Below are 16,511 nucleotides of genomic sequence, written 5' to 3'. Positions count from 1 at the left end.
TGTAACCCTATGTATTTACCCCACGAATCCCCTTAACCTGCCACACTAATTTAGCATGGCCAATCAACCTAACCCACACATCTTTGGAGTGTGGGAGGAAACCGGAGCACCCGGAAGAAACCCACGCAGACACGGGGGAGAACGTGCAGACTCCGCACAGACAGTGACCCAAGCCGGGAATCGAACCCGGGTCTCTGACGCTGTGAGGCAGCAGCGCTAACCACTGTGCCACCGTGCCGCCCCAAATTGACGATTTGAAAATGAAATGTGTGTTTCTGTCTGTATGGTGAATAGGAAGGAGGGGTGCACTGAATGTCGATTATAGTTTTGAACAGAATAAGAGAAAGGATTTGTCATTGTACTGAATGAGAGTTATTAATAAGTACATAATAACATAAGAACTAGGAGCAGGAGTCGGCCATCTGGCCCCTCGAGCCTGCTCCGCCATTCAATAAGATCATGGCTGATCTTTTCGTGGACTCAGCTCCACTTACCCGCCCGCTCACCATAACCCTTAATTCCTTTACTGTTCAAAAATCTATCCTTGCCTTAAAAACATTCAATGAGGTAGCCTCAACTGCTTCACTGGGCAGGGAATTCCACAGATTCACAACCCTTTGGGTGAAGAAGTTCCTCTTCAACTCAGTCCTAAATCTGCTTCCCCTTATTTTGAGGCCATGCCCCCTAGTGCTAGTTTCACCCACCAGTGGAAACAACTTCCCTGCTTCTATCTTATCTATTCCCTTCATAATCTTATATGTTTCTATCAGATCTCCCCTCAGTCTTCTGAATTCCAATGAGTGATTACCATTGGAATGAGTAATTAATCTGTCTGTTAACTAAAAGGAGGTGTTGTACAAAATCATGAGGGACAGCGATAGGGTAGACACGGTGGCACAGTGGTTCGCCCTGCTGCCTTACAGCGCCAGGGACCTGGGTTCAATTCCAGCTTCGGATCACTGTCTGTGTGGAGTCTGCACGTTCTCCCCGTGTCTGCGTGGGTTTCCTCCGGGTGCTCCGGTTTCCTCCCACACTCCAAAGATGCGTGGGTTAGGTTGATTGACCGTGCCTTTTAGTGTCAGGGGGGACTAGCTGGGGTAAATGCATGGGGTTATGGGGGTAGGGCCTGGGTGGGATTGTGGTCGGTGCAGACTCGATCGGCCGAATGACCTCCTTCTGCACTGTAGGGATTTTATGATTCTAATCTATTAAAATCATGAGGGACAGAGATAGAGGAAACAGGAAGGAACTTTTCCCCTTAGTAGAGGGCTCAGTAATCAGGGGGCTTAGATTCAAGGGAAGGGGGAGGAAATTTAGAGGGGATTTGAGGAAACATATTGGGAATCTGGAACTCACTGCCTGGGGGGAACCCTCACAACATTTGGAAGCATAGAATCCCTACTGTGCAGAAGGAATCTGGTCTTCTCCAGTCTGCGGAATAATGATCTGTAGAATTGAACATGAAGCAGAAAATGGGTGAAAATATCTCATCATTTAATGCTGAACTTTGCTTCTCTCTTTGTTTTATCTTTCAGATGTGGACATTCTCCAGAGGCTGGGCCTCATTGGGAAAAAAACACAAACACTGTCTTCGCCATCTTCCGCGTCGTCCCACTCTGTTCCCCAGGGGGTCATTCCTTTTAAGTCGGGCGTCATTCTCACACAGAGAGCTCGCATCAAGGCGCCCGTAGCAGCCCTCATCCCTGCCTCGTATGGCACTAACCTCGCCATAGTTCTGAGCCTGTGCTCACATCGCATTAACAATGCATTTTTATTCACTGTTAGAAATAAAAGGAGAAAACTGCAGCTTGGTGTGCAGTTTATACCAGGCAAAATCATTGTGTACTTAGGACACAAACAGTCTGTATATTTTGACTTCGATGTTCATGATGGCCAATGGCACAACATAGCTGTCAACATCAGAAGCCGCAAGGTTACTCTGTACACTTCTTGTGGGAAGAACCGCACTAATGTAAATTTGCATTTCAAGAAAGAAGATACTTTAGACCCAGAAGGTTCCTTCCTCTTGGGAAAATTGGACCAACACTCAGTCCAATTTGAAGGAGCCATCTGTCAATTTGATATTTATCCCTCAGCAAAGGCAGCTCATAATTATTGCAAATACATCAAAAAACAGTGTCGGCAAGCTGATGTCTACCGGCCGAACCTTCTTCCGCTACTTCCACTCTTGCCGCGTTTCCCAAATTCCTCCACCGTCTCTCCTCCCCCGTTTGTGTTGCATCAGAAGACCGGACAGGATGACAGCTTTCGAGCGAGTGCAGCTTTAATGGGCGTGGCTCAAACGGTGGCAAACCTCAACACCCAGACCAACAAACGGGCATCTTTCGGTGCCTCAACTCTGCCCACCATGCTGCCAATGCAACACCAGAGCGCTGCCACCTCCCACCTAAAGCTGATTACTTCAACACTGGCCCCAAGCACTGAATTCCTCCAGTTGCCTCCGCATGTCAAACTTCCAACCGCCACCCCTCCGACGATGCTCTCGCGCACCCCTCCAGCCAAATCCACGGAAGAGAATGACGCAAAATTAGCGAGGCAGCCAGCACAGCCCAGCCAAGTTCCTCCCGGCAACGCAACGCAGCCCGATGCCAAAAAGAAAGCGAAAGCAACCGGAAACGCGACGCCGAGTCCTACAACAGCCAAACCGGCGAAAAAGAGACCCGACCACCAATCCACCAAGAGTCGCCCCGTGACCCAGAAGCCAACCTCCGCGGAGTTTGTGGAAAGGCCGCCACAGACCAAAGAGGCAGCAGAAAGGAAAACTGAGCCAAAACTAACAGCAACTCCATCGTACTCCAGAGACACCTACACCGTTATGTCTATCACGCCCGCTGCCACAGATGGATACCAAACCTTTGGGATGGAGAGTTTTACCATTGATCCAATGCTTCAAGAACATCTTGGCATCAAAGGGGACCTGGGACCAATGGTAAGACCTTTTTTATCTGCATTATGTTTTTGGAACGCAAGTCTAGTTTTGTCTTCTGCACAATCTGATTCACCCCTCAGCTATCACACATGATATTTGATTTGATTTGCTTTATTAGTGTCACATGTATCGGTATACAGTGTATTCACCCTGCCAAAATCCCCATCAGCTTCAATTTAGCATGGTCATTCCACCTAACCCAGAGTGAGGGAAGAAACCGGAGGAAACCCATGAAGACATGGGAAGAACGTACAAACTCCACACAGACAGTGACCCCGAGGCTGGAATCGAACCCGGGTCCCTGGCGATGTGAGACAGCTATGCCTCCATTATACTGTAGTGAAAGTTGAGCTGAGTGGATTGGCTGATCTCTCTGGAGCTTTGAGTTTATAATCTGCTCAAGGTAGATGAGCATGGCAGTGGTCAGTTACATGGAAGTGTGTGTCCATATACTGGCTATCGAGGTTACAGCACCGTTGATGCTGCGAATATTGGTATATATTGTTTCTTGCGCACTATACAGACAAAGCATACCGTTCATAGAGTACATAGGGGAGAAAGAAAGGAGAGGGTGCAGAATGTAGTGTTACTGCCATAGCCATGGTGTAGAGAATCATAGAATCCCTACAGTGCAGAAGGAGACCATTTGGCCCATCGAGTCTGCACTGACAACAATCCCACCAATATTTGGAGTGTGGGAGGAAACCGGAGCACCCGGGGGAAACCCACGCCGACACGGGGAGAATGTGCAAACTCCGCACAAGGCAACGCAATTTTTTTTCCTTCGTTCTTGGCGACACGGTGGCACAGTGGCCCCGCTTAGCGACCCTGCTAATCCCTCTAACCTATCACATCCCAGGACACTAAGGGTTAATTTGGCATGTCCAATCAACCAAACCCGCACATCTTTGGAGTGTGGGAGGAAACCGGAGCACCCGGAGGAAACCCATGCAGACACGGGGAGAACGTGCAAACTCCACACAGATAGATCAGCTTAATATAACAAAAAACAGATATTAGTTAGACTTGCCAGTACAGGAGCATTTTCTGTATTTTAAGTATTTTGAACATTTTTGGTCTGTGTTTCGCGGAAGACGAGAGTTAGAATTTATTGGATTTCCAGAGGTGCTGGTCTGTCAGCTGGAAATACCCTCCGGGGAGTTATTTTCTCCGATGATATTTGGGCAAGGCCACTCACATTTTGGCCACTGAACCCCAGCCTGGGCGTTTTAACCTCTCCAAGGGTTACAAATCAGTTTAAGTGCATTTAACTGTTCCCATCTTTCCTAGAGCTATCTTAAATTTTGTGATTTAGGATTAAATAGTAAAAGTATTCGGCACTGTGTGATCTTCTCTGTGTGGTCCCATGTTAGTTAAGCTGCCAAATAGCACTCAATTGCTCCATAGATTTAATCAGTTGTTCTGGAGCAGAGAATATGGCAAGAATGAGCAAGGGAGAGACACTCGTAATTGTATTTTTATTTCTGTGGCAAGGCAGTGCAATTTTTTTTCCTTTATTCTTGGCGGCACTGTGGTTAGCACGACTGCCTCACAGCGCCGGGGACCCGGGTTCGATTCCGGCCTCGGGTCACTGTCTGTGCGGAGTTTGCACATTCTCCCTGTGTCTGCGTGGGTTTCTTCCGGGTGCTCCAGTTTCCTCCCACACTCCAAAGATGTGCCGGGTAGGTGGATTGGTCATGCTAAATTGTCCCTTAGTGTCAGGGGGACCAGGGGCAAATGCGTGGGGTTACGGGGATAGGGCCTGGGTGGGATTGTTGTCAGTGCAGCATCAACCAGTCGAATGGCCTCCTTTGTCACTGTAGGGATTCTATGATCCTTTCATAGGATGTAGGCATCACTGGCAATGTTTTGCCTGTCCTTAATTGCCCTTGAACTGAAGTATTTAAGAATCAACCACATTGCTGTGGCTCTGGAGTCACATGTAGGCCAGACCGGGTAAGGATGGCAGATTTCCTTCCCTAAAGGACATTAGTGAACCAGATGGGTTTTAATGACAATCGATGATAGTTTGATGGTCACCATTACTGAGATCAACTTTTCAATCCCAGATTTATTAATTGAATTTAAATTCCACCAGCTGGCGTGGTGGAATTTGAAGCCGTGTCTCCCAGAGCTTCAGACTGGGCCTCAGAGGGTTACAAGCCCATTGAACGTACCAATAAACTAAACCACCATCTCCCCACAAGCTATGAGTGTAGCACTACATTCGACACTCTCTCCTTTCCTTCTCTGTGTCCTTTACCTTTGTCTGTATAGCGGGGAAGAAACAATACTTTTTACTGTATACCAATATACGTGGCAATAACAAATCAAATCAAATTAAACTCACTTGTTTTCAAATTGGACTTTCCGTCAATAAGAAACAGGCTGAGGTGGTGGTGGCAATGGAAAAGCGACATACATTTCAGTGACACGGTTCATTTTTGCCTGAACCCAACAAAGTAAAACCAAACTCTCTTGTTGATCACTTTAACACATTTATCCTGTTTGCTCTTGTGCTTCGGTTGGAAGCGTGTTGCCTCTAAGTCAAAATGTTGTGGGTTGAAGTCCCAATCCAGGACCTGAGCATAAATATCTACACTGACCCTGCACTTCAATAAGACTGTAAGATATAGGAGCAGAATTAGGCCATTTGGCCCATCGAATACTCCACCATTCAATCATGGCTGATATGATTCTCATCCCCATTCTCCTGCCTTTTCCCCATAACCCTTGATCCCCTTATTGATCAAGAATCTATCTCTGTCTTAACTTCACTCAATGACCTGGCCTCCACAGCCTTCTGTGGCAATGAGTTCCACAGATTCACCACTCTTTAGCTGAAGAAATTCCTCTTCATCTCAGTTTTAAAGGAGCGTCCCTTCACTCTGAGGTTGTGCCCTCGAGTTCTAGTCTCTCCCACGAGTGGAAACATCCTCTCCACGTACACTCTATCCAGGCCTCTCAGTATTCTGTAAGTTTCAATAAGATCCCCCCTCATCCTTCTAAACTCCATCGAGTACAGACCCAGAGTCCTCAACCACTTCTCATATGACAAGCTCTTCATTCCTGGGATCATTCTTGTGAACTTCCTCTGGACCCCCTCCAAGGCCGGCACATCCTTCCTTAGGTACGAGTACAAAAGCAGCTCACAATATTCCAAATGTGATTTGCCCAGAGCCTTATCCAGCCTCAGCAGTACATCCCTGCTCTTGTATTCTCGCCCTCGCGACCTGAATACTAACATTTCAATACTTAGGCAATGTTGCACTGTTGGAGGTGCTATTTGTTAGACGAGATATTAAACCCTCGCTGCCCTGTCAGGTGTACGTGGGGAAGCAGCGGAGTAGTGGTATTGTCACTGGGCTAGTAATCCAGAGACCCAGGGGAATGCTCTGGGTGCCCGGGTTCGAATCCCACCACAGCAGATGGTGGAATTTGAATTGAATAAAAATAAAACACAGACAATGCAATAAAAAGAAATCCAGTGATGATTGTGAAACCATTGTCGTAAAAACCCATCTGATTCACTAATGTCCCTTTAGGCACGGGGGAACAGTGGTTAGCACTGCTGCCTCACAGCACCAGGGACCCGGGTTCGATTCCCGGCTCGGGTCACTGTCTGTGTGGAGTTTGCACACTCTCGCCGTATCTGCGTGGGTTTCCTCCGGGTGCTCCGGTTTCCCCCCACAGTCCGAAAGACGTGCTGGTTAGGGTGCATTGACCATGCTAAATTCTCCCTCAGTGTACCCAAACAGGCGCCGGAGTGTGGCGATTGGGGGAATTTCACAGTGACTTCATTGCAGTGTTAATGTAAGGCTACTTGTGACACCTAATAAATAAACTTTAAACTTTTGCTGTTCTGACCTGGTCTGGCCTACATGTGACTCCAGATCCACAGCAATATGGTTGACGCTTAACCGCCCCTCTAGAACGGCACGGTGGCACAGTGGTTAGCACTGCTGCTTCACAGCGCCAGAGACCTGGGTTCGATTCCCGGCTTGAGTCAGTGTCTGTGTGGAGTCTGCACATTCTCCCCATGTCTGTGTGGGTTTCCTCCGGGTGCTCCGGTTTCCTCCTACATTCCGAAAGACGTGCTAGTTAAGTGCATTGACCTGAACAGGTGCGGGAGTGTGGCGACTAGGGAATTTCACAGTAACTTCATTGCAGCGTTAATGTAAGCCTTACTTGTGACTAATAAATAAATGAAATTTATTTTTTCCCAGGGTGGAGGAGTCAATTACTAGGGGGCATAGGTTTAAGGTGCGAGGGGCAAGGTTTAAAGGAGATGTATGAGGCACGTTCTTTACACAGAGGGTGGTGGGTGCCTGGAACTCGCTGCCGGGGGAGGTAGTGGAAGCAGATACGATAGTGACTTTTAAGGGGCGTCTTGACAAATACATGAATAGGATGGGAATAGAGGGATACGGTCCCCGGAAGGGTAGGGGGTTTTAGTTCAGTCGGGCAGCATGGTCGGTGCAGGCTTGGAGGGCCGAAGGGCCTGTTCCTGTGCTGTAATTTTCTTTGTTCTTTGTTCTTTGCAATTAAAACAAGTGGCTGAACGAGACACTCGGTTCAGGGGCAATAAATACTGGTTTAACCACATCCCAAAACTGAATGAAAAAAAAAATTCAATTCGCTATTTCAAAGAGGAATGAGAGAGTTCTCCCCAGTGTCCTGGCTGCTATATATCTCCCCAATCATATCACTAAAATGGATTATCTGGTGTTTACCTTGCTGCTCTTTATGGGAACTTGATGTGCACACATTATCTGCCCTGCCCCCTACATTACAACAGGAACAGTACTTCTAAAGTTTTTATTTATTAGTCACAAGTAAGGCTTACATTAACACTGCAATGAAGTTACTGTGAAATTCCCCTAGTCGCCACACTGCGGCGCCAGTTCGGGTCAGTGCACTTAAACAGCTCGTCTTTCGGACTGTGGGAGGGAACCGGAGCAGCTGGAGGAAACCCACGCAGACACGGGGAGAACGTGCAGACTCCACACAGACAGTGATCAGAGGCATTGAACCCGGGTTCCTGGCGCTGTGAGGCAGCAGTGCTAACCACTGTGCCACCATGGTTTCAATGGCTGAAAAGCACTTTGAGATGGCCAGTGGCTGTAAAAGGCGCTATATAAATGCAAGTCTTTCTTAGTTCATCCGAGCAGCAACTGATTGCAAGAAGCTTTATGCCTTGTGGTTCATACCCACCCCAGTTGATGCTTTCCTGAAATGTAACGAACTGAATGCAATTGTCACTCACTTTCCTTCAAGCAGAGTTGGAGAATCTGTGGCAGTTACAGCGTTATTGAAAGAGGAAATTAGATGAAGCTAAAGCCATGTTTATATTAATGCGCTGCTTCATAAACTTGTTTTCCAATGTGACCTCATTTTAACACATAAAAATTAACACGACCCCAGCTGCTAGCAAAACTGAATTCACAATAAATCAGCAAGGTAACATGCAGTATATAATCACTGATGTTTGTATATTGTAGCCCAACATCTAATATATCAAATAAAAATAAAATCTGTGTTTTTAAAGTGCTTTGTAAAAATGTTATTTTATCTGGACGAGGTTTTCAGCCAATGTTTCATATTCCCCAGGGTCAGAAAACACTTTCCACTACCCCCAACACACACACACACACACACACACACACACACTCACACTGACCCACACACACACACTCACTCACACACACTCACATACACACACACACACACTGACCCACACACACACACGCACACACACACACTCACACTCACACTGACCCACACACACACACACACTCACTCACACACACACACTGACCCCCACACACACACACTCACGCACACACACACACTCACTCACTCACATACACACACTCACACACACACACTCACTCACTCACATACACACACACACACACTCACTCACACACACATACACTCACACACACACTCACTCACACACACACTCACTCACACACACTCACACACACGCACACACACACACATGCGCACACACAGATACACACGTTCTCACACACACGTACACACGGGTGTGCACACACGCACCATGACACACACACTCACACACACCCTGTGACTGACAAACGCGCACACACACACACCCACTCTCTCTCTCTCTGGTCGCCGTATTATAGGAAAGATGTGGAGGTGTTGGAAAGGGCGCAGAGGAGATTTACCAGGATGTTGCCTGGTATGGTGGGAAAATCGTATGAGGAAAGGCTGAGGGGCTTGAGGTTGTTTTCATTAGAGAGAAGAAGGTTAAGAGGTGACTTAATAGAGGCATACAAGATGATCAGAGGATTAGATAGGGTGGATAGTGAGAGCCTTTTTCCTCGGATGGTGTTGGCTAGCACGAGGGGACATAGCTTTAAATTGAGGGGTGAGAGATATAGGACAGATGTCAGAGGTAGGTTCTTTACTCAGAGAGTAGTAAGGGCGTGGAATGCCCTGCCTGCAGCAGTGGTGGACTCGTCAACGTTGAGAGCGTTCAAGTGGTTATTGGATAAACATATGGATGATATTGGAATAGTGTAGATTAGAGGGGCTTTAGATTGGTACCACTGGTCGGCGCAACATCGAGGGCCGAAGGGCCTGTACTGAGCTGTAATGTTCTATGTTCTATCTTCTACGTTCTCTTGCACCCACACACAAACACATACTCACACACGTGCACACACTCTCTCACACACACATTATTAATCTCCTCTTGTCCACCCCTCTCTCATGAAGCAGCTTCACTGGCCTGGGGTAAGGAAGGTGTACAGCAGAAATGAGCCTTGCACAGCCAGGTTTGAAGCAGCCACTCACCCTCCTGGATCCGCCTGAAGCTTCTGTTCTCTCTGCGCTCCTGAATGCCACTCAGTCAGTGCGTTAGAGCCCCGAGTGTGTAACCCCCCGGCCCCAGGTCTTCGCACAGGACGGAGCGCTTTAGGGTCACTGCCATTTGCAGTTTAGCAGCATTAATCCAGTGGAATCATCCTGCCAGAGCCTCTGGATTGGATAATCATTGATCCAGCGGAATCATCCCGCCAGGAGCCGCTGGATTGGATAATCATTGATCCAGTGGGATCATCCTGCCAGAGCCTCTGGATTGGATAATCATTGATCCAGTGGAATCATCCCGCCAGGAGCCTCTGGATTGGATAATCATTGATCCAGCGGGATCATCCCGCCAGGAGCCGCTGGATTGGATAACCTTCTCTCCAATCCTGCATGGTGGTGGGGCAGCTCACAAGAAGCTCAGAATCTCTCCAGTGCAGAAGGAGGCCATTCGGCCCATTGAGTCTGCACCAACTCTCGGGCAGAGCATCTTAGCCAGGCCCACGCCTCACCCTATCCCCACAACCCCACGTATTTACATCGCCCGAAACCTATCTCCAGGACCCCATCAGGGGTCACAACCAACAGTTTTGGGACTGCTGTATTTGAAATGAAGTTATTCAGAATGTGACCTCTATTCGACAACATTATTCATGATCTTGATGCAGGAAAATAATGTAAGCGGCCTGTGTAAGGTCAGTATCATGTTCACACATTATTGAATAGTCCTCAGGGTAAACCATAGATTGACTCATCTCAGGACTATGACACACTTACACCAAAAACTGAATGTCTCCCCTGTGCAATAGGTATGATATCAGCTGGCTACATCCACCATGACGTTTAATTTGATTTGATTTGATTTTTTATTGTCAAATGTATTAGTATACAGTGAAAAGTATTGTTTCTTGCACGCTATACAGACTAAGCATACCGTTCATAGGGAAGGAAACGAGAGAATGCAGAATGTAGTGTTGCAGTCATAGCTAGGGTGTAGAGAAAAATTCAAAAGTCTGACAGCAGCAGGGGAGAAGCTGTTCTTGAGCCGTTTGGTGCGTGACCTCAGACTTTTGTATCTATCTCCCGAAGGATGAAGGTGGAAGAGAGAATGTCCGGGGTGCGTGGGGTCCTTTATTACGCTGGCTGCTTTTCTGAGGCAGCGGAAAGTGTAGACAGAGTCAATGGATGGGAGGCTGGTTTGCGTGATGGACTTGGGCTTAGTTCACGGCCCTTTGTAGTTTCTTGTGGTCTTGGGCAGAGTAGGAGTCATAACAAACTGTGATAGAATGAAGGATGCTTTCTATGGTGCAACTGTAAAAGTGAGAATCATAGAAGAATCATAGAATCCCTACAGTGCAGAAGGAGGCCATTCGGCCCATCGAGTCTGCACCGACAACAATCCCACTCAGGCCCTATCGCCGTAACCCATTGTGGTTGCCCTACTAATCCCCCCACAACACTGAGGGACAATTTTAGCATAGCCATTCAACCTAACCTGCACACCTTTGGACTGTGGAAGGAAACCGGAGCACCCGGAGGAAACCCACTCAGACACGGGGAGAATGTGCAGACTCCACACAGACAGTCACCCATAGCTGGAATCGAACCTGGATCCTTGGTGCTGTGCGGCAGCAGTGCTAACCACTGTGGCACCGTGCCGCCCTAGTTGGTGAGAGTTGTAGTGGACATGCCGGATTCCTTCCCCTCCTGAGAAAGTAGAGGTGTTGGCGGGTTTTCTTAACTGTAGCGTGGAGGAACCAAGACAGGTTGTTGGTGACCTGGACACCTAGAAACTTGAATCTTTTGACCAGAGATGATATCATATCCAACAATAGACTTTGGCCATTGAATTGAGAATCACGAGCTGTCTGCAGTGCAGCTTTAACTAAATAATTCAATTCATATGACCATTACAAAGTAGAAGCTAAGAAATGCCCATAAAGTTTGCACCATGCAGGCAACAATGTAATGACACAGGCTAATGGCTCAGCTGCTAATCAGACAGTCTCCTCGGAGAGTCAGAAACACAGTGAAAGACACTGTGTCCCATCCCAGAAAAACTCTGCTGAATTCCCCTTTCATTCTCTAATGCAATGAAAGAAAGCTCGCAGAGACTTTGAGGATTGTTATCCCTTAGTCCATGCAGTTGTTAAAATATCACAGGCGATGTCAGTGGTTTACCTTCCCCATCCCATTATAAAAAGACTTGTGTTTAAATGGCCCCTTTCATAACCACAGGAGATCCCAAGGCCCTTTACCGAGAAGTGAAGTCTTTTTTGAAATGTTGTCGCTGTTATAATATCGAAAACATGACAATTAATGGCCGGAATTCTCCGGCCATTCGCAATGCGTCGGTGCCGCCAACGAGTCGGAGAATTTGGCACTCAGATAAATCTCGGTTCACCGCGGGCGAGGTCGGAGAATCCCAGCCGCGGGGCGAGGTCGGAGAATCCCAGTCGCAGGGCGAGGTCGGAGAATCCCAGCCGCGGGGCGAGGTCGGAGAATCCCAGTCGCGGGGCGAGGTCGGAGAATCCCAGTCGCGGGGCGAGGTCGGAGAATCCCAGCCGCGGGGCGAGGTCGGAGAATCCCAGTCGCGGGGCGAGGTCGGAGAATCCCAGCCGCGGGGCGAGGTCGGAGAATCCCAGCCACGGGGCGAGATTGGAGAATCCTGCCCGCTATGTGCTCAGCCAGCTTTCTTTAAACAGACACAGTGGTTAGCACTGCTGCCTCACACAGCCAGGGACCTGGGTTTGATTCCCGGCTTGGGTCACTGTCTGTGTGGAGTTTGCACCTTCTACCCCGTGCCTGCGTGGGTTTCCTCCGGGTGCTCCGGTTTCCTCCCACAGTCTGAAAGACGTGCTGGTTAGGGGTGCATTGGCCATGCTAAATTCTCCTCAGTGTACCCAAACAGGCGCCAGAGTGTGGCGACTAGGGGATTTTCACAGTAACTTCATTGCAGCGTTAATGTAAGCCTACTTGTGACTAATAAATAAAGTTTAAAAAATACTTTAAGCAATATGAAAATGGCCAATAAATCGAGTTTTTTGTCTGTGATCCAGGGGTGAATATTGGCCAGGACATTAGGGAAATCTCCCCTGCTCTTAGTTAAAATAGTGCCATGCTTAGAGCCAGACAGGGTCTTTGTTTAATATCTCATTTGAAAGCCGGCACCTCCAACAATGTAGCACTCCCTCAACGTTTTCTTTTATTTGTTCAGGGGACTTGGGTGTCGCTGGCTGGGCCAGCACTTATAGAGTCATAGAATCCCTGCAGTGCAGGAGCAAGCCATTTGGTCCATCGAGTCTGCACCAACTCTCTGATGGAATATCATTACCCAGGCCCTCTCTCTCAGACTGTGTACTACATTCATGTCAAAGTGCCAGAATACACAGGATGGGGATGACCTAACCAGCATTTGGCAATGAGTCGGTTCCAGCGAGAGAAACTGTGGGTGGAATCTACAACCATGCAAAGGTCCATTGGCCTCGGACGGGACTTTCCGGCTTTGGAGTGAGCGCGACCGGAAAATCCCACCCTGTGCGTTTCTCTCCAGAGGCCTCAACACGCCGCCGAAGCGGGCTGCACAGAGACCGGGGCGCCATGTTTAAAGGCTGCCCCAATCAGAACAAACAATAACCTGCCCCCCAACCCAACCACGCAGATTCCAGAACAGAGTTACGGAACAAAGAGATCTAGGGGTACAGGTTCATGGCTCCTTGAAAGTGGAGTCACAGGTGGACAGAGTGGTGAAGAAGGCATTCGGCATGCTTGGTTTCATTGGTCAGAACATTGAATACAGGAATTGGGACGTCTTGTTGAAGTTGTACAAGACATTGGTAAGGTCACACTTGGAATACTGTGTGCAATTCTGGTCACCCTATTATAGAAAGGATATTATTAAACTAGAAAGAGTGCACAAAATCTTCACTAGGATGCTACCGGGACTTGATGGATTGAGTTAGAAGGAGAGGCTGGAGAGAGTGGGACTTTTTTTGCTGGAGCATAGGAGGCTGAGGGGTGATCTTATAGAGGTCTATAAAATAATGAGGGGCACAGATCAGCCAGATAGACAATATCTTTTCCCAAAGGCAGGGGAGTCTAAAACTAGAGGGCATAGGTTTGAGTTGAGAGGGGAGAGATACAAAAGTGTCCAGAGGGGCAATTTTTTCACACAGAGGGTGGTGAGTGTCTGGAACAAGCTGCCAGAGGTAGTAGTAGAGGCGGGTACAATCTTGTCTTTTAAAAAGCATTTAGATAGTTACATGGGTACGATGGGTATAGAGGGATATGGGCCAAATGCAGGCAATTGTAATTAGCTTAGGGGTTTTTAAAAAAAAGGGCGGCATGGACAAGTTGGGCCGAAGGGCCTGTTTCCATGCTGTAAACCTCTATGACTAGGTCTCAGGAGCTCCCCCTCCCCCTCCCCACGCCCCCTCCCCCTCACTGCGATCAAAACCAACACCTACCAGCAGCCCCCCCCCCTTTTCCCCCCCAGTCAGTGCCGGCATCCCCAACTCCCACACCTGTTCCCCTCACCATTACAAATAAATGAACCCCCCCAACCTCTGCGGCTCGCACTGAGGTCCGCCCCTGGTACAACCCTCTGGGGGTAGTGCCAAGGGGGGGGCATTGCTGGGGGACTGTCTAGTCTGCTGCCTTGGCAAAGCAGCCAGCATAATCAAAGACCCCATGCACCCCGGACATTCTCTCTTCCACCTTCTTCTGTCGGGAAAAAGATACAAAAGTCTGAGGTCACGTACCAAACGACTCAGGAACAGCTTCTTCCCTGCTGCTGTCAGACTTTTGAATGGGCCTACCTCGCATTAAGTTGATCTTTCTCTACACCCTAGCTATGACTGTAACACTACAATCTGCACTCTCTCCTTTCCTTCTCTATGAACGGTATGCTTTGTCTGTATAGCGCGCAAGAAACATTACTTTTCACTGTATGTTAATAAATGTGACAATAATAAATCAAATCAAAATCAAATCCCACCGGGGGTATAATCCCCTTTACGCCTCTGGGAGATCCCCATGACATAGTCATGTCTGGAATTCATTACCACAGAAAGTAGTTGATGCCAAAACATTGAATGTATTCAAGAGACGGCTGGATATAGCACTTGAGGCGAACGGGATCAAAGGTTATGGGGAGAAAGCAGGATTAGGCTATTGAGTTGGATGATCAGCCATAATGGTGATGAACGGTGGAGCGGGCTTGAAGGGCCGAATGGCCTCCTCCTGCTCCTATCTTCTATGTTTCAATGCACCTTATGATGTGGAGATGCCGGCGTTGGACTGTGGTAAACACAGTAAGAAGTTTAACAACACCAAGTTAAAGTCCAACAGGTTTATTTGGTAGCAAAAGCAAAAGCAAAATGCATCTTAAACAGGGCGCAAGCTTTGCAGTAAGACATTCAGCTAGAGTTCATGCTGACACAAGAATCACCTCTGTTAAATGTGCCAGACAATCAGACTTTTGTTCTCACTATCTAAACTCACGGGGACTTCGATGATCTAATGAAACACCGTATTTTCACACAACCATTGCTGAGTTCATAGGAATGCAAATCAGATGAGGACTGAGTAAGTTTTCAGGTGAAGAACACATTAACAAGTCTAAAAATAGCAATGCCCCCAGCAAGTCACCATTCAGGTCCAAATTCCGAAATCTGTGTTTCTCTGTTTCCATGTCTGGGTGAACCTGTTATAAAGTGTGTGTCGGTGAGGTTTGAGAACATGCCGCAGAGTCAATATACAGCAGGGGGGGGGGGTGGTTAATAATATGTTAATGCGTTTAAAATATATTAAAATCAGCTTCACATCCATTGCGGGCGTGGGGCGGCGAAAACCGGACGTTGCTATCTTGCCGGCGAGATTCGCGATCTCCGGGTTTCGCCGCTAGGTGAGCGCCCACCGACATTCCCCCCGGACGGCGAGACAGTTCTCGAGGTCCCGCCCGACACTTCTTTCCTGTAGAATGGTGCATTTGCGACGTACCCTTTCGAGTTAAATAACTTCAGGAAAAGGTCGTGTATCACGAAAAGTGTTTCCTCAGTGCATCCTCGCATGTCACTTTGGGTTTTAAATTTTACTCTGTGTTCTGTTGTTAGAACGTTGGAAGGATTTCTTTGGCGCGTTTCGCTGTTGTATCACTTTCCAGTTTTCCTTGGCGTCCCATCTCCTCTTTTTGCTTCTGAATTATCTTGTACCGAGCCCAGTATTTCCTACTCTTTCTTCCAACCAGTCTTTCAGATTGTTTTCTATGAATCAGCCTTTTACTCTTTCCCAGTGGTTCAAATTATGGGGCATTCTTTTGGCTTTGCCACAGTTCCCAATAATTTTTCTTGAATGATGACTAATTTTTCCGTGAGGCACATCCTTGACTAATGTTCCGAAGTTCAGCTTTCCCAGCCCCGAATCCCTCTGGGGTGTTGCTGTTAGTCAGTTTGAATAATGTGTCATGGCCACCGCGTGGTTCGGCAACCTCCTCGCTCACCTGTCTCTCTGAGGAAGAAAGTGGTAAGCAGCAGCCTCGTGGTATTATCGGCAGACTATTAGAAACACAGAAACATAGAAATCAGAAGCAGGAGGAGGCCATTCGGCCCTTCGAGCCTGCTCTGCCATTCATCTTGATCAGGGCTGATCATCGAATTCAATATCCTGATCCCCCCTTCCCCCCATATCCTTCAATCCCTTTAGCCGCAAGAGCTATATCTAA

General features: G+C 47.9%; 1 protein-coding gene across 1 annotated transcript in view; it reads left to right on the top strand.

Moving 5' to 3' along the window:
• col27a1b (collagen, type XXVII, alpha 1b) overlaps nucleotides 1-16,511 on the top strand; it is a 610,967-nt gene that overhangs the window by 61,498 nt on the left and 532,958 nt on the right. The window contains exon 3 of the mRNA XM_078227545.1: nucleotides 1,536-2,950. Coding sequence (XP_078083671.1) covers nucleotides 1,536-2,950 — 1,415 coding nt within the window. The remainder of the gene's footprint in view (nucleotides 1-1,535; nucleotides 2,951-16,511) is intronic.

This window comes from Mustelus asterias, chromosome 13, assembly GCF_964213995.1.
Source record: "Mustelus asterias chromosome 13, sMusAst1.hap1.1, whole genome shotgun sequence".
NCBI lineage: Eukaryota > Metazoa > Chordata > Chondrichthyes > Carcharhiniformes > Triakidae > Mustelus > Mustelus asterias.
The sequence above is the reverse complement of the archived record's forward strand: the minus strand, read 5'-3'. Positions and strand labels throughout refer to the sequence as shown.